This window comes from Vipera ursinii (genome assembly GCF_947247035.1).
Source record: "Vipera ursinii genome assembly, chromosome: 1".
Classification (NCBI taxonomy): Eukaryota; Metazoa; Chordata; class Lepidosauria; order Squamata; family Viperidae; genus Vipera; species Vipera ursinii.
The window spans coordinates 285,336,017-285,361,638 of record NC_139512.1 but is presented as its reverse complement, the minus strand read 5'-3'; the positions used below and the strand labels follow the sequence as shown (position 1 = coordinate 285,361,638).

Below are 25,622 nucleotides of genomic sequence, written 5' to 3'. Positions count from 1 at the left end.
TCAATAAACCTAGAGGGCTTGGGAAGGATTCCATGTATGAGAATCCTCAAGAGGAAAACAACTCAAGAAGCTTGGGGAATTTTGAAAAGTGAGATAATAAAAGCCCAGTCTAGCACAATACCAACAAAGAAGAAAAATAACAGCTCTCAGAAGAAACCAGCATGGCTGCACAAAAAACACTCTGATAAATTGAAAGATAAAAAGGACAAGTAGAAAAAGTGGAAAGAGGTGCACATAAATAAGGCAGAATATCAGCAAATAGTCAGAGCTTGCAAAGATGAAGTGAGGAAAGCTAAGGCCCAAAATGAACTAAGGCTTGCAACCAAAGTCAAAAATAACAAAAAAGCTTCTTTCAAAATGTAAAAAAACAAGAAAAAAGTTAAGGAAATGATTGGTCCATTAGTGGGGGAAAGTGGCAATAAGGTGACAAGCAACAGGGAGAAAGCAGAACTATTTAACTCATTTTTTGCATCTGTCTTTACACAAAGGGAAAAAACAGTCCAACCTATCAAAAACAGTGCCATAAAAAACAGAATAGGAACACAAGTTAAGATAGGCAAGAAAATGGTAAGTGAGCACCTGTCCAGCCTAGACAAGTTCAAATCTCTAGGACCAGATGGACCACACCCCAAGGTTCTCAAGGAACTGGCAGATGTTATCTAAGAACCACTGAACTATATTTCTCAAAGATTCTGGAGCATTGGGGAACTACCAGAGGACTAGAAAAGAGCTGATGTAGTTCCCATCTTCAAAAAAGGAAAGAAAATGGATCCAGGAAATTACAGGCCTATCAGCCTGACCTCAATACCTGGGAAGATTCTGGAAAAGATAATCAAACAATGAATCAGCAAACACCTAGAGGCAAACAAAGTCATTACTAAAAGCCAACATGGGTTTGTCAAAAACAGATCATGCCAGACAAATCTTATTGCATTCTTTGATCAAGTGACAAAATTAGTAGATCAGAGGAATGCTGTGGATGTAATTTACTTGGACTTCAGTTAGGCATTCGATAAAATAGATCACAAACTACTACTTGATAAGATAGAAAAATGTGGGTTAGACAGAATCAATCAGATGGATTCGTAGATGGCTGACAGGCCGTACTCAGCATGTGGTCCTCAATGGAACTGCATCTACATGAAGAGAAGTGTGTAGTGGGGTGCCCCAGGGCTCTGTTCTAGGCCCAGTGCTCTTCAACATCTTCATCAACGATTTGGACAAGGGGATAGATGGGGAACTCATCAAATTTGCAGATGACACCAAGCTGGCAAGAATAGCCAACACTTGAGAAGACAGGCTTAAGATACAGAAGGATCTGGACAGACTTGAACACTGGGCGCTATCTAACAAAATGAAATTCAGTGGTGAAAAAAGTAAGGTTCTACATTTAGACAAGAAAAACCAAATGTACAGGTATGGTATAGTATAGGTGGTACCTTGCTCAATAGTAGTAACTGTGAGAGAGATCTCGGAGTCCTAGTGGATAATCACTTAGATATGAGCCAGCAGTATGCTGCAGCTGCCAAAAAAGCCAACACAGTGCTAGGCTGCATTAACAGAGGGATAGAATCAAGATCACTTGAAGTATTAATATCACTTTACAATGCCTTGGTAAGGCCACATTTGGAATACTTCATCCAGTTTTGGTCACCACACTGTAAAAAGATGTTGAGGCTCTAGAAAGAGTACAGAGAAGAGCAACAAAGATTATTAGGAGACTGGAGGCTAAAACATATAAGGAACGGTTGCTGGAATTGGGTATGTCTAGTCTAATGAAGAGAAGGACAAGGGGAGACATGATAGCAGTGTTCCAATATTTCAGGGACTGCCACAAAGAAGAGGGAGTCAAGCTATTCTCCAAAGTGCCTGAAGGCAGGACAAGAAGCAAGAGATGGAAACTAACCAAAGAGAGAAGCAACCTAGAACTGACAGTTCCGGACAGTTAGAACAATTAACCAGTGGAACAACCTGCTTCCAGAAGTGGTGAATGCTCCAACACTGGAAGTTTTTAAGGAGAGACTGGACAGCCATTTTTCTGAAATGGTCTAGGGTTTCCTGCCTGAGCAGGGGGTTAGACTAGATGACCTTCAAGGTCCCTTCCAACATTATCATCATCATCATCATCATCATCATTCACACAGTCAGCCAAATGTTCAGACTGGATTTGGCATTTTTGTCTACCTATCGAGTCCTTACCAAGGACCTGGGATAGGCAGATGTGGATGTTTGATGGTATTATAGATATCGTCGCAGGATGGAAGCAGTTCCTAGTAAGGCCACCTTTTGCAATTGACTAATAGCGAATTTGTCAATGCCAGTGGTGTTCAAGTGGTGCTCCAGTTGTTTTGGGATTGCACCCAAGGCGCCTATTACTATTGGTACTACCCTTGCTTGCCTTTGCCACAATCTTTCTATTTCTATTTGTAGGTCTTTGTATTTTGTTATCTTGTCCAGTTCTTTCTCGTCTATTCTGCTGTCTCCAGGCACTGCCACGTCCAGTATCCAGACTTTTTTGTCTTTCTTATCAACAATTGTTAAGTCCGGGGTGTTATGTTGCAGGTGCTTGTCTGTTTAAATTCTGAAGTCCCATAGCAGTTTAACTCTATCATTTTCTATGACTTTCTCTATTTTATGATCCCACCAGTTCTTGCTTACAGGCAAATGATATTTATTGCAGATCTTCGAATGCACCATTGTTGCTACTTTGTCATGCCAGTGCTTGTAGTCAGTCTGTGCGATCTTCTTGCAGCAGCTTACCAGGTGGTCCACTGTTTCTTCAGCTTCTTTGCATAGGCAGCACTTACTGTCTGTTGCTATCTTCTCAATTTTGACTTTGTATGCGTTTGTCCTTAAGGCTTGGTCTTGTGAGGCCAGAATTAGTCCCTTGGTCTCTTTCTTCAATTTTCCTGCTCTTAGCCATTGCCAGGTCTTGTTATTATCTGCTTTCCCAGCTATTTTTTTAATGTACGGGCCATGTAGTGCTTTGTCTTCCCATGCCTCTGTTCTGTTCTTCATTTGGTCTTTCTTGTAGGCCAGTTTGGTCTCTCCAGTAGTCAGTAAGCCTTCCTGATATACTAATTTCAGTGCATCTTCATCATTGTCCTTCTGATATCCTCCAAAGTCATTTTTTCTTCTTCAACCATCTGATGTACTTGCAGCATTCCATGTCCACCTATTTGCCTTGGCAGATAGAGTCTGTCAATGTCACTGCGTGGATGAAGGGCATGATTCATTGTCATTATTTTTCTGGCCTTCCTATCCATTGCTTTTAGTTCTGCATCATTATTATTATTATTATTATTATTATTATTATTATTATTATTATTATTATTATTATTATTATTATTATTACATGCATTTGCATCCTTTCCAAATGCTAGGATGGCAGGAGCTGGGGTGAGTGACAGGAGCATACCCTGTTGCACAGTGCTCAGGTCTTGAGCCGAGGCTGACAAACTATTGCACCTCTCCCCAATGATTATCCAAACTTTATTTAAACAAGTATAATCCCACAATCTCAATGTACTTTAAAATTCACTCACTTTTTCCTTGGTTCTCAGTTCATCAAATATCTGCTGGATTTCTAGTTTCCAGTCATCTTGCATAGAATGGAAAGATTCTTGAGGCATCTCAGTCTGTACAGCCCTCTCAATGGCAGTCAGCTGCTCAAGAATCATAGTAAATGATGGACGAATATGGGGATCCTGTGCCCAGCACTCTGAAATTCACCAATTACATTTGTCAGAAGAATAGGACCAATTGACTCTAAGTCCATCTTGCAGAAATATTAATATTAATAATAATAATAATAATAATAATAATAATAATAATATCAGATACTTTTCTCTATCATTCAGATTCTCTATCAGCAGATTCAGTTCTAAGAACATTTGATGAAAATCAACAGAGAACTTTCTTGATGTGTTCTTGTACAAATTGCAATGGAGAAACAGTTTCCAAGAGGTATAAACCTAAGAGTGGAGTATTACACCTGAAGCATATGACTTGGATGTATGCATGAAGTGTTATAAGGACAATCTTCAAAATGCATGTGATCCTTTCACTTTCAAAAAGGGATAGCAGAAAGGCAGACAGAACATAGGTACATCCAACACATGTCTCTGAGCAAAAAGGCAGGATATAAAGTAAATTAGTAATAGTAATTAGTATTAGCTCATGTGCTGTGTGCAATGGGAATGATGAGATAATGAGCCCATGTACCCATGTCCTGCCAAAGCGCCTTTTTTAAAAAAAAAATTCCATTTTTCCCCCTCACGTTACTTGTTCTAAGGCAGGGTTAGGCAACCTCGGCTCTTTTATGACTCGTGGACTTCAACTCCCAGAATTCCTGAGCCAGCACTGGCTCAGGAATTCTGGGAGTTGAAGTCCACGAGTCATAAAAGAGCCAAGGTTGCCTAACCCTGTTCAAAGGAATGATTTTAGTGCCACTTTTTAGTTATTTTTAAATGTTGGAATGACGAAAGGAGTGACATTCTGATAAAGGGTGCGAATGATGTACTGTCTAGTTTTATCACTCCAATAATAAGGTCTTTTGATTTCCTATACTGTAAGACCAAACGTAATAAAGAAACATTTAGATGGTTCACACTCTTTTAACTGAAGCTACATCTCGTATTGCTGCTCTCTGAGAAGAAAGACAGAATATAACTGATTGAATCAATAAGCAAGCTAGTACTTCCAAAGATGAATGTAACTTTCAAAAAAAAATGAACCGCATATTTCATGTACCAAGTATATTAAAGCATATTTAGTGCAGGACTTCAGTGGAATGGAAAAATGTTTTCTGACTCTGAAGAGAAGCTAGCCTAGGACCAAATGAAACACTGTCATTAAAAGTCACATATGTTATAGAGAACACGCAAGCAATCTTACATCAGCTGTCTTAATAAGCAGCACAAGTACCTTTCATTAGTTTAGCAAATGGTTCAGGACAGGTGGATGGAATGGGCAAAGTAAGCTTATTGACAGCAACGCCGTAAGCCACAGCAAGACCATCAATGCCACGGTAAGGGACCTCTCCTGTAAGCAGTTCCCACAGCAATACGCCATAACTATAAATAAATTTGCAAAAAGTTAATTGTGCTTGTTTAATGCTAACACATGATTTCCTTAAGGTAGGGAAGGACAGCAGTCTGCCTAGAAAGTATTGTAGTAGGGGGAGAAAATAAAATCTAGAAAGTGAGCATCTGCCTTCCCCCATCTGGGGCCATTGGAATATGTTGGATTTCCCATAATCCCCAACGTCCATGCTCCTGTTTAAAGAAAGTTAAATTCCAATATATCTTACAAGCATCAAGCTGAGGAAGGATGCCCTATAACAGCGCCATTGCGATGTTCTGCATCCTCCCAAAAATAGATTTGATACTATACACATTTGCAGCAAAATGAAACACACTAAACCTCCAGGATACTTGAATCCAGAAACTTTTATTGTGCAGACAATTAAATTAGTCCTCCCCCAAGATTTTCAGCCAGAATAATATACACCAACATTTGTATTTCGCTGTTGTTCTAAAACTTGATTTGAAGTTGACTGAAATTTAGTTATTCTTCAGTTGCAAAAGGAAACAAATTATCATGTCTTTTACACCAGGCTTGATGATCTTATGGTGTTAGATGGGGCGTTTTGTAAAACTGGTTTCCAAAATGCTCTTGAGCTTAAGGGAAAAATGTATTTCAGCTGATCAACCCATAAGGATGGAAAATGAAATGTTTTCAGAGTTGAAGTGACAGAGTTTAGTAAATGTCATTAGCATTAGGAGTGATTTGAAGCATTGTACAGAAAGACTAGCAATGAATGTAACATGTAACCTTTTCTGCCTTGTTTTATCTGTATGTAAATGGAAGGCCTCAGCATATCACCATGTAACCATTATTCCCCTTCCTTAAAGAAGAAATCAGGCTTGGTGTTTCCTTTGTTGATTTATCAAAAAGGTTCAGGGATTATGGGAGATGTACACAGGCTTTAGGGACATGGTGGCTCAGTGGGTTAGGACACTAAGCTTGTCGATCAGACGGTCGGCAGTTTGGCGGGTCGAATCCCGAGTGCCGCGTAGCAGAGTGAGCGCCTGTTACTCATCCCAGCTTCTGCCAACCTAGCAGTTCGAAAGCACATAAAAATGCAAGTAGAAAAATAGGGACCACTACGGTGGGAAGGTAACAGCGTTCCGTGCGCCTTTGGCGTCTAGTCATGCCGGCCACATGACCACGGAGACGTCCTCGGACAAGCGCTGGCTCTTCGGCTTTGAAACGGAGATGAGCACCGGCCCCTAGAGTTGGAATCGACTAGCATGCATGTGCAGGGGAACCTTTACCTTTACCTTTTACACAGGCTTCATCTACATTTTAAGTGCCAGTATACTATCAATTCACTGTGGGGGAAGGGCATATGAGAGATCAGAACAGCACAACCAGATTCTCCCTCATAGGCCTTACTAAGCAGAAATCAAGTTCCATCTTTGTATATTTACTTTGCATATTTGCTTAAGAAAATGCAAGGTGAAAAAAAGCAGGAGTAGCAAATATTCAAGAATCAAAAGTAGTAACAAGGTATTAGCAGAGCCTCAAAAGAAATTCACTCTCAAATGGCATGATGACAACAGAAGGTAACTGGGGCCTGCAGTTAAAATTGTTTAGGAAAAATGACAGATTATCTTCCTGCACTGTAACTATATTGAAACTGAGCCAATGGCAACCACTCCTTTCCATGTGCAACTCAAGCTATAGTGTTAAGAACATTTTGATTCACCTTCAAAAAGAATTAAATGAAATTGTTCCTAAGCAAATGGATGCATAGACACTTTAAGAAATTTCCTATGGTGGAATGCATAAGAAAAATATACGTTTAGTAAGTGACAAGCTAAGAATAAACATGTGGATACAATATTTCCCCCCCCCCTCTTTTTAAAGATCAAAGAATGCTGAAGATAAAAATAACAAAAAAGCTTCTGCATTGTCTTGCTACAGGGAAAATAATAATCAAGGGTGTATAGCAGAAATAAGAGGAGCAAAGAAACACAAAGGGAATCTGGAGTTTTTAATTATCAGCTTTCACTTTCTTCTGTTTTAAGGAAAGAAAAACTGACCCATGAGGCTTTGTAGATGAGCTTGAAGCTGTGTAGACTCTGTCTACAAAATAATCTCTGTGTTCTGGGTAGACTTGATGTCTCTCATGGCTGCTTTTAGATGTTATACCAAATCACGGCTTAGAATTACAAGCATGTACATGCAAACTTTGGGCTTAGGTGCCGTCTCCTCCTCGTTGGCTGTTAGCATAGCTGAGTGGCATTCAGAAGGTTTTGCTTTCATTTCAGATTAGTCAGAGTGTTATGAATTTTAAAAGCTTTAAACCTTAGCCTAGCAGGGGTGTTAAACTGCTGGCCGGCGGGCCGGTTTCATCATACCACAGCCGCGCCCATCCCATTGCCAGCAAAGCAAAAAGAGTCGTGATACGTCGTGACATGTCACATGACGTGGCGAGTTTGACACCCGTGCCTTAGTGGGAACAAACTTAGTTTTGTGAAGTGGAATGCATACTTTGCAAGGCCACAGCTTGCTTTTGGATTAGCTGGATGAGCAGCTAGAGGTTAGTGAGGAAACTACTGCTTGGAGCCACAGGGTTTGTGCATTCCTGGCTGATTTCTTGCTGATTTTTGTGCTCTACCCATATTTCTAACCAATTCACAAAGGTGTAGCATTAGGGAAGATGTAAAAGTGAAGTAGGAATTGGACAAATAAGAAAATTGTGATTTAACAAACCACAATTAAACAAACAATAGTTTAACCTTTTTTGACATTAGCTTATTTCCATTAAACACTTGGTTTGCATAACATGGCAAGTATGGTAATACGTAGTAGAACAGGGGTCTTCAAACTTGGTCCTTTTATGACTTGTGGACTTCAACTCCCAGAATTCCTCAGCCAGCGTGCCTGGCTGAGGAATTCTGGGAGTTGAAGTCCACAAGTCATAAAAGGACCAAGTTTGAAGACACCTTGCAGTAGAAGATAAAGCCTTAGAAGGGCTCTTTGCAATTGCACTACAAGAATATATAAGCCCTATGTTTCTTTTGTTTTGTTTTTTAAACATGGGTTTGACATTGTCTCTGATCCAGCTTACAAAACTTGACAGTTGGGAGTAATGTATCCAAACTAGGAAGCCAAGGCAGAATAACAGCTCAAACCTGAGAACATGACAAAGTGGCTTACTCTCCATAATTAAAATTGGTAGCATTGTCTCTTGGAATAAAATGTTACTCTTGTATGATGGAATTCATATTGTCTTGTCACTAGTTATTAAGTCCTTTAGAGCTATTTCAACTCACCTTTATTAATAAATGAGTATCAGATTTATTACAGCATACATTTAATTGAACAGCATATTACAGGGGTGTCAAACTGCCGGCCCCGTCATCCGGAAGCCACACCCACCCCACTGCCAGGAATGGCAAAACAGTCCCGATAGGTCTCGTGACATCACGTGATGTCACAAGTTTCACATGTCTGGCATATTAGATCACTTTTAGAATATTGTTGGCCTGGCAGAAAGCTCTCTGAAGAAGATCTGTCCTTCCAGATATGCCTTCTCATCTTCCAGCAAAAAAATGGGAAGGAGGAGGGGGCCTTTGCATCATGGGCTAAGCTATGGTTTATTTAAGCATATTGTGTATAAAACAGTGAATCAATCCACATTAAACCTTAGTGTGATGTGCAAATTCACTACTGCAGTGCTTTTTTTGTAAAAGAAAAAGGTGCCGGAACTCACACATGTCATACAACCTGCCTTGCCTAACCTACAAGGTTCCATCCAAAAAAGGTGCCGGAACTCCGTTCTGAGCGTTCTATGAGAAAAAAAGCCCTGCACTACTGTCTCCATCAGTCCTATGGCCAAGAACCATGGCTACTTTTCTCCACATGCAATAGTTATAGAGTAAAAAAAACCTGTTACTAAACACTTGGGTTTTGTGAATTACTGGACCCACAAAATTCCCTTTTCCTATCAAAGAATCCACAGAGTAATGGATAAAATTCCACATTTAGAATTGTGTATGTTTCAGAATCTGTTGATTAGATTAGATTAGATTAGATTAGATTAGATTAGATTAGATTAGGATTAAAGGTAAAGGTAAAGGTTCACCCGCACATGCGTGCTAATCGTTTCCAACTCTAGGGGCCGGTGCTCATCTCCGTTTCAAAGCCGAAGAGCCACCGCTTGTCTGAAGATGTCTCCGTGGTCATGTGGCCGGCATAACTAGATGCCAAAGCCGCATGGAACGCTGTTACCTTCCCACCGTAGTGGTCCCTATTTTTCTACTTGCATTTTTACGTGGTTTCGAACTGCTAAGTTGGCAGAAGCTGGTACGAGTAACAGGCACACTCACTCTGTTACGCGGCACCCACCAAACAGCCGACCATCTGATCGACAAGCTTAGTGTCCTAACCCACTGAGCCACTGCGTCCCTATAGATTAGGATTAAAGGTAAAGGTAAAGGTAAAGGTTCCCCCGCACATGCGTGCTAGTCGTTTCCGACTCTAGGGGCCGGTGCTCATCTCCGTTTCAAAGCCGAAGAGCCAGCGCTTGTCCGAGGACGTCTCCGTGGTCATGTGGCCGGCATGACTAGACACCAAAGGCGCACGGAACGCTGTTACCTTCCCACCGTAGTGGTCCCTATTTTTCTACTTGCATTTTTACGTGCTTTCGAACTGCTAGGTTGGCAGAAGCTGGGACGAGTAACAGGCGCTCACTCTGTTATGCGGCACTCGGGATTCGACCCGCCAAACTGCCGACCTTCCGATCTACAAGCTAAGCGTCCTAACCCACTGAGCCACCGCATCCCTGCAGATTAGGATTAGATAACCTTTATTGTCCTTTTTTACTGTGGGCACAACGATACACATTAAAAATGAAATTTAGTTGCTTGCTCTCAAAGTGTACACATACACAACACACATTTAAGCATACTATATACAACATATATCTACATCCTTACATATAAGTAACATATAAATATTAATCACTGTCTATCCTGAATGCATAACAGAAGGAGGAAGCGTGAGAGTTCACAAACTCTGAACTGCTTTGAAATCCTTTATGGTTTAAAAGCACTATGCAATTATTGTTTAAATCTAAAAATTAAGCATCTCCTATTTTTTCCTCAAAAACCCTGTCAATAAAAAATAGAACCATTAAGGTTATTTTGCATGCATGTTAGGAGAAAACCATTGAACATAAGGTTGGTTCAAATTTTATTTAGTTATGCAGAAGTCATTTAAACACTTTACCTCCAAAGGTCACTTCCTTTAGAAAACATGGATGATTTAATGACCTCAGGAGCCATCCATGCATAGGTTCCTGCAGTACTCATTTTGGTTGTTCGGTGCCACTCTCTTGCCAAGCCAAAATCTGTGATTTTCAGAGTTTTGTTGTGGATGTCATCATTTTCTATCTTCTCAAGCAACAGTACTGTAAAAGACATAAATGTTTTCATTGCCAGCTGTATTAATAAAGTCCATGTAAGCATAATCTATCTCTGCTTATTTGAAACCTCAATATATAATTTTGATTTAAAATGTATTTATCACTACAATGACTTATATCTTCAGATTCTTCCTTCAGCTACAATGCTATCTCTAATGCTGTCAGCCTGAATTATAGAGCCATGTAAACAGAGTGGCATTGTTCAGTCAGAAGTTAGAGAAAAAATATATGAGTTGCCTGATATTGTTCTTTCTCCAATGATTCGCAATGAAAATCACTGAAACTTGTTCACAAAACAGGAAACCAGTCACAAGCTGGCATATTATTCCTGACTAATTCATACACATTTTACATTTAGTTTATATACTATTGTTGCTAATGGCAACAACTGTGTTCAAGAACACTTGAGATAGACACAGGTCAAAGTCTGGTTTACAGATAGTAAATTGAGATTAAGGTGTTTTCTTCTGGGTAATCTATACTGCAACACACTATTAAGCAGTAACTAGTTAAAGTAGCTATGGCTATGGAATGAATTCAAGCAAAAGGCTAATGCCCTCTCATCTTTCTAACTGTGGGGCATGTTTAATATTTTACTATTTCTGAAAAAGTGATGCATATTATCAACCTGTTTTGAAGCACAAATCAAATACCAAAGAAAGTTTAATGAAACTCAGTGCCCAAGTTGGTAATAATTAGTTCCAAGAGCATGCCGTAAAGGTAATGATTTGAACATGATGGCCTTTGTACTTTAATGAAAGAGGTTTTGTTCTAAATTCCACAGATGCAAAGTGGAATTCCACAAATTCCATGTCAGTCAGGCAGTCTAACCGAAACCAAACACAATCTGATTTGGAAAGGTGATAATTGGCAGCCAGCCAGTCTTCTACTTTCTTTCTTCTTCTTTTTTCCCCCTAAGGGAGGAAAGACAAAAAGAGCAGAGATGCAAGGCCACTTATCTACTACAAGCAGAATGGAGAATTACAACTGCTACAGACGTGCTACATTTTCCCCACCTTACCTTCATTTATCATACTGGGTGGTGGAGTGCTTGACATAAACAAACTGAACAGGCAACATGGCCTTGAGATGGAACAAATTCTTGTGGCCTGTTGCTTAGCAACCTGTATGAGGCCATCCCTCTTGCACTTCTACAGATATTTGCTTCCCATTAGCTTCATATCAAAACCAGTGACCTTTACAACTTGGACCTATTCTGTGCACTCAGCTATACATAGCTGAAATTCAGTATATATACACAGAAACATACAAACATACACAGAATCCGAAAATTGCTTTACCCGTAAGTCATAAAATAAATACAACTTGACAACCAATTTCACAAGTGACTTGTATGAACCTGATTTGTTTGCAAAACATTCATTCCTATTTGAAGACATAAAAGTTCTTCGTTTTCAGAACTAAAATTAGGGTTGAATTCAATCGGTCAGTTCAGGGAATGGTACCAAGACCAAAAAAAAAAAAGCTTCCATTTCCTCTGCAGTCTCCAGGCATCTTAACATCTGTTCTAAGGAGTCCCAAAATATGGAACAGATTTGATTTAGCAGGGTGTAAGGAGGAGAAAGGCATCTCTTCAAAAAGTGGTGCAGTTTGCTTCATCATAATTCAACCTTATATCAAGCTTATTAACCTTTTAGATATTTAAATTTGTAAAATCAACATTTAAAAAGTACATTTAGGCTGTACCTGTGTAAGCTCCGTTGAACTCAATGAGTTTAAAATCTATTAACGCCTGAGTGTGTGACAAGTTACACTGCACCTTTCCAAATAGTACCAGTTTTAAATCTGACTAGTTTTAAATTTTATCAGGTTTATATCTTGGTTTGTCCAGAGAAGAGAAGACGACAGATAACTGACAGTGTGCATTGTTTCTAAAGATCCATTTCAGGCAAATGAATTGTTATCCAATAATAAAATGGTTGCTAATCGCCACCCCCAGTACGGAAAAAGTACAAAATACAAAGTGATATGCTCACTGTGGAAGTAGATATCTTTAACCTGATTATCTGCATTGAAACTGGCCTTGGGGAGATAGCTTATTGGGAGAAAGAGGAGGACACAAGATAATACTGTATCACTGATAAGGTTAGAATGCTTCCTACTCAATTGTCAAGGATTTCAATTCTTTTTCCCTTTATACTGTTGTCTATTCAGAATCATAAAGGCAAGTAAATTCCACTGCTCTTGGCACAAACATCAGACATGTTAATCTATTACATTAAAATTAACAGTATGTACTCTGGCACTTTTTTTTTTAAAAAAATCACATTTTCTATGGTTTTGGATTAGACTCCATTTGTTTAATTATTTATTTGTAGGCTACCCAAACCTGTTACAAATGTACAACAAATCTAAAAATCTCTTATGTGCTGCAAGAATAATTGTTTCTTTCTAAACATTAATAAAATGGAATTTAATTTAATTTGGCCTCTTTAAAAGGCAATAAGCTTTTTACACTTAGAACTTGGGTCATTCCCTTCCTGTCTACTTTGAAGTATGAAAGGGGATAAAATGGCTCCAGAAAATTATCAATGCCTTGAGTCAGGAAAAGGTGTTGCCAGCAACCTTAAAATAGGCTGTGGTAATTTCTCTACTTTCAGAAGCCCTACCTGAACCCAACAGTCCTTAATACATACCTATAACCCTGTCTCTAACTTTTCTTTTCATGATAAAGGTTATGGAGATTGTGGTCACTGACAGCCATGGAGAAATCTAGAGATAGAAGGCTATCTGGGCCTGCTTCAGTCAAAGTTCAGGTTTGTTGTTTCATGAAATAAAAGTGGCAAATGTTTCCTGAGCTCTCAGTGGCTTTCAATACCATCAACCATGTTATCCCTCTGGTCCAGCTAAAAGAGGTCTTGTATCACAATTATTCCATTCTTTTCTTAGCTGGCATTTCTACTTGATACAGGGAGAGGAGAGGTTGGTGAGCTAGTCCTTTAGGGGGAAGTGGGAACAGGGTTTGGTATTTTTCCTGCTGCTTTTTAATGTCAATATGAAGTCCTTGCTCCAGGTTATCCACTGGTTCAGGGTGTGGCATTGTTTTTTCCCCCTTTATTCCTTATTGGCCCATTTTTCATCAGTCATAGTCTTATGTCTATAAGCAAAATATTCTTCGCTCACAAGGAACGTCAGATCTCCCAATACACTATACAAATAGGGTCAAACATCAGTCTTCCCAATGCTACAAGAGTGATCTCTTAGCAACAGTATGCTGATGATATCCAACTATACATCACCATTCTGGGATAGACAGGAGATGCTGTTATTGTCCTGTCCCAATACCTGGAAATTGTCTGGATGGAACAAAATAACTAAAACTGGATCTGAGCAACAATTCCTGTTCATCCATCAAGAACAGAACGGGACCAATTTGGCACACTGTCAGGAGTTGGCAAAAGAAACTCTGAGTCTGAAATGAGCTATATCCAGCCAGGAAAAAAAAATCTACAATGGGAGAAGCAGTTGGCCAGCAGCTTGCAATATGTCTGATTCTTCCATACTGCTACTTAAGCCCAGTTCTCCTTCCATCCTGGCCAAGTGACTCAAAGCAGAGCTGCTATTAAAGGTTTGCAGAAGCCATGCTCACCATGCGTGTAGGAAATGTTCTCCGATTGCATCCTCTATCTTTATTCCTAGCCATGTAAATACAGTGGGAAATTTCTCGAATGCCTTATTAGGGGATAGACATTAAATGTGCTAATAGAGATGCATTATACTGCATTCCTCCATGGCCTTGGCAGCTGAGTTTTAGTTTTTTTCACTAGGTATGTACATGTAATACAGAGATATCTGGAATCTTTAGATGTCCAATACTGACAGGCTCAATAACCCCAAACTTACATTAAGTGACCACATAGTAATGCTTTTATTAGCTGTTTCTTCTCTTGTTTTGGTCTTAAAACATATTGCCATGATTCATCCTTCCCATCAGTTCATCCCTACAAGCAAGGCAATTTTACACTACTATCAATATGTTGGATTATTAGGGTTCCGCAGATCACTGCTGCTTCACATTGGCAGCACGCTTCATTACAGTCTTGAGACAGATTTTCATGTTATGCTGTATTGCAGGAGTCCCAACCAGTCCGTTACTGGGCCGCGGCATGTCAGCAACTGGTCCACACAAACAAGCAAAGCCCCATATGTGGGATGCAGGCCGCACACATAACCATGTACTCTCCGATCTGTGGAAAAACCATTCTCCACACAACTGATCCCTGGTGCCCAAAAGGTTGGGGACATCTGCTGTATTCCAAGGTGTGACCTTACTTGCTTTTCCTTTGACTTTCTACTAAATTTAATTTATAGATGTCAGCTCCTACCCTTCTTTGAGAATTGATTCATACTAGTACACCAGATAAACCAAAATACCCATATCTGAGTTCGACCTGATAACGAATATTATTGGATGAAAACCTGATTTGATAAGGTAAAAAGTGAACTCAAGTGAAAATCCGTATTTTTTCTGATTTCACTTATGCAGATAGTTTTTTTCCTAAATAATACTAGTAGGATTTGGATCTGAATCTGAACAGTGGTCATGATAGAAGAAAGTCATCTATAAAAACTAACTCATGCCAGACTCCACAAAGTTAGGAATTCTGTTTTTCAAAATCAGAAGCACAAAGCTCAGGAAGGCTGCAGTGCACTTTCCTTTAAGATGAGTCTTAAGCAAATTTCGAACAGGAATTAAATAATTTGGTCCAAGTAATCTGGGAACAATGAAATTTTCAATACTTAAAAATGAGTATTTATTTATTGCAGGTGCATGTGCTTCCTAGGTGAGGTACAGGAAACTGTATGTTGGCTTGCAAGATAGTCCTTGGTTCAGGCATCTTAGTTTGCATGAGCATGCTATTGAGTTTTGTTGTGCTTCTGGCATATTGACCAAAATGTGGCAAAAGTCACCAATATCACATCATTATTGCTACCAGGAAATGCTGCATGTGACATGAGTAAGTCTGATAACCTAATTACCTTTTCCCCATCTTACAATAAAGTGCTATGTGATTGAATTAGTCATAATGGAGTTATTTATGGCCCTAATTGGCAAAACTAAATATGAGCTTTTTCTTCCCTAGTCCTCTTATCTCTTCTATATTCACCTATTTTTGCTCCTACTTCCTTACTTTTTCCCAATTTATATTATTTTTTAATTTTTATAATAGTATTTACTATTATTTATTTATGTATCATTTATTTATAATAGTAGTAAACTATCATACCATTACAGCTTTGAAATGTAATGCTTTCATAGGGGCATTGCCACGCAAAATAAAAAATTTGAAAAGCTAAATTAACTGAAACCTCAATCTTCCCCATGAATAATTAAGGAATATTTTGGCTGTCAGAATTTAGGAAGGTTTTGTATTTCAACTCAGTAAATCATTTGGCCTGTTCCATTTATTGATGTATAAATGTATTCATTTATAGTTATCTCCCACCTTTCTTTCAAGTGTGCAAGTTGGCATACAGAACACGTCCTCCTACTATTTACACCACAACAATCCAGTGAAATAGGCTGGACTGAGAGAGTGACTGGCCAAAAGTCACACACAGAACTGTGTCTAAGGGCTTGAACACAGGTCTCTCCAGAGCCAATTCATTTCACAATCATGCTGGCTTTTATTGGCATACAACCTTTGATTAGTCAGAGAACTGTTAATTCTGCTCCTTATTGATTGATAAGTGCAGACATTTCCGTTTTTCTCCACTGTACAAGTACACACCCACTAAACCAGAAAACCAAGAAATAGATTTATTAGTAGAATTTTCTTCAAATTTTCTCTCAAACTTATTCTATTTATTAAACGTAATTATAACCTGTCCTAAATTCCAATAGATTTTGGTGGTGTACATGAATAAAAAGAAATCTATACAATCAAAAAATTTCAAACTTCAAATGCAGACATGATTGGCCCCATTAATAAATCCATCAAATCCATATCTTTGGGGAGGGGGTCCCAAAAACACTCCTCCATGACAGTGCTGATGGGCAAAATCATTTCTGACATATCTCATTGTCATAAAGAGAGTTAATCATAATCAGCAGCAATTGGGCTTGGAAGACTACTGGCAACAACAGCACAGTTTTAAGACTACTATTCATTATCAAAAAGAGCCAAACTATTAATCTCAGTTGTCTTACTACAACTAGATGTCTCATTACACTATGCACAGATACCAAATTATGTGACAAAGAATCTCACTGGTAGTAATACATAACATTGTTTATCTCTTTCAAACTACCAAATACAGCCTACATTACATTTAAAAATTTTACAGTTTCAATGCACAAACTAACACTTAATTGAAGTGTTTTAAGTTTTTCATGCTTCTGCTAAGTAGGCTTTACCAACTTCTGCTGATGGGTATCATTGGATTTCATCCCTTCCACATCATAAAGGTAACTACACAACTGAAGAGGAAGCATAAAAGATACACCATTCACAAAAGGGAAGTAAGGTAGAGTGCTTGAATAGTATACACTATTTAAAATTGTAATATTAGAAATATTTTTAAAATAATAAGTACATGACTGGTGTAAATCTTCAGAAGGGACAATGTAGAAAACACGTTTGGTTTTGTTGTCCTTCCTGCAAACCTCTTTTTTGTTCCTGGTCAGCTTCATATCTAGACTTAACAAAAACTGTCAATAATTTCTACCCAAATATTTACTCTAGCTATGGCTTACATTCAAGGCTATTCCTCACTGAAGCCATGTTTACCACCATTTAAAATCTACAATTGTCAAAGAAAACTAATCCTATTTTAAAAGCACGTGCTTTACAGATAGGGTGTGTTCAACCACCTCTCAAATCACAGTCTTCTAAAACATGCCTAGTCGTATTTTTAGAAATCTACCTAATCTTTAGTAAGGTTTATTATGGAACATCAAGTAGGTGTGGGTTAGAAATACAACAGGTTGTTAAAAAATTTTTAAAAACCTCATTTAATTGGATTTGTGACATAAATGAGCCTTGGTGGAGCAGTGGGCTAATGCCTCCTTAAGTAACACCAGCTGCCTGCAATTAGTGCAGGTTCGAGTCCCACCAGACTCAAGGTTGACTCAGCCTTCCATCCTTCTGAGGTAGGTAAAATGAGGACCCAGATTGTTGGGGGCAATAAGCTGACTTTGTAATAATGCCGCTTGGGGGGGGGGCAAAAGCCCTAATAAGCAGGCATATACATAGAATGAAGGCTATTGCTAAGCACATTGATTTGTGCTTAGATTGTAAGCCACCCTGAGTCTTCGGAGAAGGGCGGGATATAAATGGGATTGAAAAATAAATAAATAAATAAAACAATGGATTTTGGTAAATCACAGTCTTTCTCAATTAGACTACAGAAAGATGTGTCTCTGTCATTTTAAGAAGTCGCTTGCTCAGAGTAGATGGTATATTAGCTACCCTTTTTGCAGTTTAGACTTTACAGAAAAAGCATCCAAAAATAGTAATTTGACATACTTCGTTAATAAAGTATGAATTACAGTTAACTTATGTCCCACTGGTTAAGATCAACTGACATACTTGAAGGGTGGCACTCCTTGTTTGTGCCTTTGATTAAAGTAAGGCTTGATGACCGTGTTACAAGCTGACTCCCTGAAAAGTTAAGTTATTAACAATAGCCTTACACAGAATGTTTCCAAGTTGTTTCATTTCTTGAATAACAAGTTACAGAACTCAAGCCATGGCTGCAGCAATGTTTTTGAGGAAGCAAAGAGAAGGCTGGCTTATCAGGCTTGAGTTAAAAGCACACCTGCAAAAACAAACATTTCATTAGCAGTGAAAAGAACAAAGCAAAGCTGTTCTGCCAATATTGGCATGTCTGCCACTGATTGAATGGAAGCTCCCAAATTAGCTAAAGGAAGAGCCCCTTACCTATACACTTTGGAGTTCTGTTATCAGAATATGTGTTTGATTTCCCAGCAAACCCTGAGTTGCTTATAAAGAAAGAAAACATAGTTCTAAAATAGAAGTATTATTTATATTAACATTTCTTTGGGGCAGTTTGGAACTTAAGACCAGCAAAGTTGTGCCCCTGTAAAAACTTTATTGGACAAAGTCATCAGTGATTAAGATTCTTGCAGAACACTCTCTCTCTCTCTCTCTCTCTCTCTCTCTCCCTCTCTCTCTCCTTGCTGTCCCTCTCCCTCTCTCATTATTTTATTTACTATAGGGTAACTGTAGACAGCTTACAGTCATAAAAATGTCTATACATATACAATTAAAACATAAATAATTAAAATCTAACATTAAAATCTAAGGACACATGGGGAGGATGATGGGGGAGCGGGGGGGGAGGTGGGATCTGTTGTTACCTGATAACCAACTCCCACTGTGCCGTTTCAGAGCCAGGTCTTTAGGCCCTTATGAAAGGATAGGAGAGTTGGGGCCATCCTCACATTGGGGGGCAAGGTGTTCCAGAAGGCAGGAACAACAGCAGAGAACACCCTCCTCCTGGACCAATGTATGAAAAACTTTTGATTTTATATCAAGCAAAGAATACAGCGAAACAAAAACAACCTGTTACGAATGCCAAGACAGTAGTACCATCTCAAACTTGCAGTCTTGCACTGAAATCACTGCTTATGAATTGGCTGCTTATCAATGTAATAGAAAGACTGATCAACATGACTCCATGTCTCGTCTTATTTATTTATTTACTCATTAAATTTACACGCTGCCCGTTTCACTCTGAAAAAGTGACTCTGGGAAGCTTTGTTGTTATTATTTTCTGCAATTTAAGTCAATGCTAACTACTGACAAATTGTCTGGACTAATCCCTACAGTTTTCTTGGCGACATTTTATAAGTGGTTTGCCCTTGCCTTCATTTTAGGGTTGAGAGACAGGCCCAATGTTAGTTACCCTGCTGGCTTTATGACTAAAGCAGGACTAGAACTCATAATCTTTCAGTTTCCAGCCTATTATCTTAACACTTACACCAAATTGGTTCTCTTATTACTTCATGTGGTCTATGCTTAACGTTGTGTTTAAAAACAGAGTTGTTTTCTATACATCTGATAACATATTTTTGATTTTTTCTTTCTGTTTCTTTTATTGTTTGTTTCAATTTCTTGTATACAGTCATATCTTGGTACTTGACTGCTTTGAGACTTGTCGAATTTGGTATTTTACACATTTTGATGGGTAAATTTTGTCCTGGTACTTGTTGTTTGTTTGGTCTTCGACACACAAGCTAGAAATTGTTGGCATCAGTTGCCTCGTAATTCACTACCCTTTCCAGTCAAAACAAAGGGTCATGTGTTAGTCACCTGGTAACTCTTGCCCTGTGCACAACCCCTTGCAGTCTTATCTTAGTTTCTGTGGTCATTTTGTTTATTTTTGTGCTTTTTTTCTCATTAGTGCAGGTAAAGTGAACTTTTTATTTTATTTAATCTAAGTATTTATTAATTTTTAGGTTTAATGCTCATGTAAAGTCACGATACACGATCCTATCTTTTTTTTACATTTTTCCTTAGAAATGTACATTGCCTTTGGTTTGGGAACACTTTAAATTTATTTATATTATTCTTTATAGGAAAAATTTGTTCGGTACTCCTCATGCCTCCATGACGAGTACCCAGGTATCACTGTATTTTCTGTCTTTTATGTTTTTATATCTTAAAGTCAGTGAAAACTCAAATATGCTAAATGTCAGTAAAAACTCTAAACAAAACAATCTAAGTTTTACTTAGGCAGCATAGGGAAATCAGAGAATAATAGATCTAGTCCAGAGGTCTTCAAACATGGCCTTTTTATGACTTGTGGACTTCAACTCCCAGAGCTCCTCAGCCAGGCACACTGGCTGAGGAATTCTGGGAGTTGAAGTCCACAAGTCATAAAAGGGCCAAGTTTGAAGACCCCTGATCTAGTCAGTCCTACTCTGCATGTCAGGCACAGAGTACATACATTTACCAGGCCCTTAATGCTTATCCTTAAAAAGGCAATGTCAAAAAATGTAAGTTTTGGACTTGTGCGTGAGGTGTGAGGGTTTGGAGAGAGCAGGTGCAGAATGTGAAATGAAAAGTGAGCAGAATATATTCATTCAGTTCTTGGGAAATGTACAGTATTTAGGTTGCCCACCGTGAGTTGTAGAAGAAACAAACCTATTACTGCTGCAAACTGTGAAAGATATCTCACCCAAGAACAGTTTAATGAAGTTCCTGTCACTGTGGGTATGACAAGCCTGTGCAGAAAGTGCAGACAGCACTAAAGAAATACAATGCCTGGTTGCTTGAATAAAACAGCATCTTGTAAAATTGCTCCTTCTTACTGAAGAGGGCGTGCCTGCACTTGCAGCCTGTCAGGACTATTAAATATTCCAGCCGTGCTGTTTTAAAGAAATAAACGTTCCCTTATGCGTAATGTTGTGCTTTTCTTAACCTTCTAAATAAAAGCTTGGTGGCTATATTACTGAATTTTCATTTTAATGTAGTTAAAATAAAACAATAGGCTTTACAGTTTCCCTTTTTGTCAGTGAATATGACGAGAAGTACAAAAACAGTAAAATGTATTTTACTTATTTTTATACAGAAGTAAAAGCAGTCCTTCTGCTTACAATCGCAATGGCGTCAAAATTTTACATTGCTAAGCAAGACAGTTGTTAAACGAGTTTTGACCCGTCTTATGACCATTGTTGTCACAACTGTTAAGCAAATCACTGCAACTGTTAAATGAATCGTGTGGTTGCTAAGCGAATGTGGCCTTCCCCCCATTGACTTTGCTTGCTGCGAAGGTTATGAAGGGTGATCACATGACCCAGGGACAGTGCAACTGTCATAAATACATGCCGGTTGCCAAGCAATTTTGATCATGTGATCGTGGGGATGCTGCAATGGTCATAAGTGTGAAAATCGCTCATACATCACCTTTTTAGTGCCTTTGTAGCTTCAGATGGTCACTAAACGAATGATTGCAAATCAAGGGATACCATCAAAGGCCCAGAAGATAAGCATCTTTACTGTTACAGCAGTACCTCTTCTGCAATATTCAGGGACTTTTTTTCTTTCTGTATAGTAATTCATTTTAAATTGAAAATTTATGTATTTGTTTGGCTTATATGCTGCTTTAAAGCTGACAGTAAGTGGCATGCATTCCAATTTAATAACAATTACTTGGAAAAAGTAGGGGAACTTGTATTTCATGTCCAGACAAAATAGGAGAATACCATGTTCTTCTGTATAATATTTAAAATTCCAAAGGTTGACTTCACTGAAATTGCCAATTTAATTTTTATTTCTCAATAACTTTTTATATTTCTATCTCACCTTCTATTGTTTTGCATCAATCCAGCTGGCTTATATTTGACAATTCAGAAGACATGGTCCTTCCTGTTGCTGGTTTAGTTTGGGTTGTTTCTTAAGCAAAGGCTAACCAGAAGAGACAAGTTATATTCATAGAGTTTAAAATCCTGTTTGGTGATTGTGGTGATGATTGTCCTAGTACATCATGACAGAAATGTTTTCTGACATCCATGATTAATTGAATTGGAGCTGGTTCACCTCCTAATGATTTAACAACTACATATTTGTTTTGTTACTAAATAAAATGACTTGCCACACAATTGTTTAATGAACTCTGATGTGGAAAAAAAATGAGAATTATAATGTTGGCATGTATTGTCTAAAAACTAAACCTATGCCTCTGAGATGTGATTAATATGTAGTAAGATTGCATAGAAAACATTCTTTTTATGAAAAGAATAATTGAAATGAATTTTTCTGGCAATTTAAATCATTAAATCTGAGACAACTTGACAGTGATTTGAAATGAGAAATTAGCAAATTATCAATATCGCTCATTTCTCCTGAAAGGTATTTCAGTTCATTTGAAATTGAGAATGTAAAACTGAACTAGAAGTATTTTATCAAGCTTTCACCTAATCTGGTGCCCTCTGAAGGCATCAGACTGAGAAGACTGCTTTATTCACTTCAATTTGTTTACTTATTCACTTGTATTTGAACACTTTGTATAATTAACTAATAAGAGTTAACTCTTAAAAATTAACCAACTATACTAAGTATACAAGTGGAAGTAAATTCAGACTTACCACCAATGGCCAAACACTGATAACAACATTTAAGAATTTGACAGAATTCTCCCTAATTTTTAAATTAAAACCAGCTAAGACATAATAAGCAGATGATCCTTGCAATAATCTTTATCTTTATCTGGTAAAGAATGAGAGTCTTTCTACTTTGTAACATTATAAATTGATAATACATGTGAATAGTGTTGGTGTCTACTGGATAGCATTAAAACATTCTCCCAGTGGTACCACAGAAAAATATTGGGTTAAATTTTGCCAACAAAAACTCTTGTATACGTTGGCATTCAACAGAGAATTCGGAAAACCCAACTGAGAAACAGGTATGAACAAGATAAAAGACTAGCTTCACTAATGTTGCCTAATATATTCTGTGAATTTTGGGTTTAGTACTTGCATACTCTGATCTCTCTCCAGTTGCATAAATTTTTCCCCCTTTATCTGATAGATCTTAAGAGAGTCTAGAAGAGCTATGGACTGAATATTCTGCAAAGCAAGAGAGAGAACAAATAATCACATATAATATAAACAAACTCCTGAGATATAGGAAACCAGTATGAGAACAGTCCTCCATCACAATGTTCTTTGCTTTGTTTCTTTGGTAATTCACTAGAATTAATTCAACTCCCTCCCCCCAGGTTTTTTCTGCTGTTAATATTTTAAAATCTTTGTCAGTAGTAGGCAAAAGGAATCTGGCAAACCCTGTCGGTAGCAAAATTCCAAAAGGATTCTTTGTCATACATCTTCTCTCTTTTACATCTGTAAGTATCCTTATGCAGAAGAAAAACAAGAATAATATGGTGTTCTAAGAGCCTGCCGATTCTTGTGTGCAGAGTAGAAAAAATGTTGTATTTGTGTCATGATTTCTAATTAATCCACAATATAAAAAAGACATCAAATCTCAGCATAGATACTTCATTTGAAAATAAAAACAAAATACTGAATATTCTGTTTTAGGCTGCTGCAGACTTTTGCTGATTACAAGGATTTTATGCACATAGGTCCTTAAACTGAAACACTTTGTTCCTATAAAATAATAGAATTCTGTAATTTATGACTATGAGCAGGATAATCTCTTGTAACACTTCATGACTCAACCCGATGCAAACCGGATCTCCTCTTAATAGAAACACATAAATTTTCTTTCAAAAGATTCTTAATAAATAAAAGTCATTACTAAAGCAGCATATATTTATCCTATTTATATCCTGACTTTTCTTCAGGAGCTGAAGACACTGTTTCGCAGTGTCAGCAATTTTACAATGTGTGGATTTCAACTTACAGAATTCTCCAGACAACACATGTTAAGATTGCTAAGGTTAAGAAACATTAGTCTACATAATACTCAAATATTTCCCCCCCCCACAACAAAAATCTTGTGACATAGATTGTACTCAAAGAGTGGCCAAACTAAAGCCAACAGTAAGTTCCAGGGCTGGAGGGGGGTAGGATTTGAACCTTTACCCACCCACCTCTCAAGTTTGCTGTGGTGGCAGACTTTGCACCACAGCCTTTATATACCTTAAACCTGACTCTGAATAATGTCAGAACAAAGGGCAGCATTATGGAGGCCTAGCAGGAACAAAAATGCTTTAAGGTCCTATTTCTGCCCTATTTATGAGCAACTGAGGATACAACCCACAGTCCTTTTTTTCCAGCTTCTTAAATAGTCATTTCGAATTTAGAAAGGAGACAACAAGGAACTCCTAGAACTATGGAGAATAGTTGGGGTCAATGTTACTATGAATATCTGAAGTCTTGAAAGGAGACAGTGTCTAAATACTAATTATATTAGGGTTTTGAAAGAATATAGAATTCACTTTTAATCCTACCAAAATAATGTCTTACCATTTTCGCTTAGCCTAATTTTTATCCTTTGAGCTTTTGCTTTTTCTACTTTAAGGGTAACTAAAACATTTTGTTTACATCAATATTTGTATCCATATTAGTAAATGATCAAGCAAGACTCCCCTAGTCTATCATCCAATCAGTAAGTAGCTAGTCATATTTAACACTGTTGAAAAAAATGAGAAAAAAATACTGTGATAGAAGTAGGGGTGGGATGGGGCAAAATCATATCTTAATATCCCATAAAAAGCTCAAATGTAAAATATAGAGACTTATTCGGAAGAATTCCACTGAAATAAATGAATTTTTTTTAATGCAAGGCTGCTGCAACGTTGAAGGGTAATATATGTATAGCTTGCAAACAACTGTGGAGAATCATGGACCTGCTGCCCGCTTCCATCACTGTTACTTCCCACTTCCCATTCCCCACGGCCATTGCCATGGGCCAGACAGGGACAGCCAAAAAGCCAGATGTGGCCTGTAGGCCATAAAGTGGCAGGTATGGCCTTGAGGAAGCCTTTAAAAAACAACCCAAACACACTTCAGCCCTGAGATAGGAGACAATATTGGGAAGAGACCTGGCTGTCTCTTCACTGTCTCAGTCAACTGCATTTTGCAAACCAAATTACAAGGTTGCTGTTAATGTAGCCTAAATCAGTAAAATCTAGTTTTGATCTTCTTGTAAGGTCAATTTCTTGATCTGGACAACTTTAAAGCTTTGACAACAACCTTGCACTGGTGAAGTATTCAATGGAGAAGCATCTGCCATTACTCCACAGACCAACTCTTACAATGCTTTTCAGGAAATTAAGTACCACTGAAGCTACAGGATTGCTTTCATTATAAAACTTTTCAGATTAAAGTTTCAGCGTCCAGGAGCAATGCAACTTGGTTAATCAGACAAACGATACAGGATTTGACTAATCTTTTAGCAGATTGTGAGGACTATAACATGTTTCACTGACTATATTCCGGCTCTCCTGATGGTTTCTTTTAGGTTTCCCATAATTCCATTACTTTTAAACTTATTTCACTCATGGGCTATGTTGGGGTGGGGTGGGGGGAGGGGGAGGCTTGTTGAAGATACATATAATATGCAGTTGTTAGATTTATATCTTGTCTTTTCTCTAGGAGTTCAAGGTGGTTTACACTCTATTTCCCCCTTAGGCAAAGGTAAAGATTCCCCCGCATATGCGTGCTAGT

The 25,622-nt window shown here is 38.1% G+C and overlaps 1 protein-coding gene across 2 annotated transcripts in view; it reads right to left on the bottom strand.

Annotated features, from left to right (window-relative positions):
- Positions 1-25,622, bottom strand: part of MAP3K21 (mitogen-activated protein kinase kinase kinase 21) — a 50,416-nt gene that overhangs the window by 19,323 nt on the left and 5,471 nt on the right. For both annotated transcript variants that reach the window (XM_083371521.1, XM_083371522.1), the window contains exons 2-4: positions 10,303-10,483; positions 4,927-5,075; positions 3,546-3,721 (exon numbers count right to left, since the gene is read on the bottom strand). In XM_083371521.1, the coding sequence (XP_083227647.1) occupies positions 3,546-3,721; positions 4,927-5,075; positions 10,303-10,483 (506 nt within the window). The remainder of the gene's footprint in view (positions 1-3,545; positions 3,722-4,926; positions 5,076-10,302; positions 10,484-25,622) is intronic.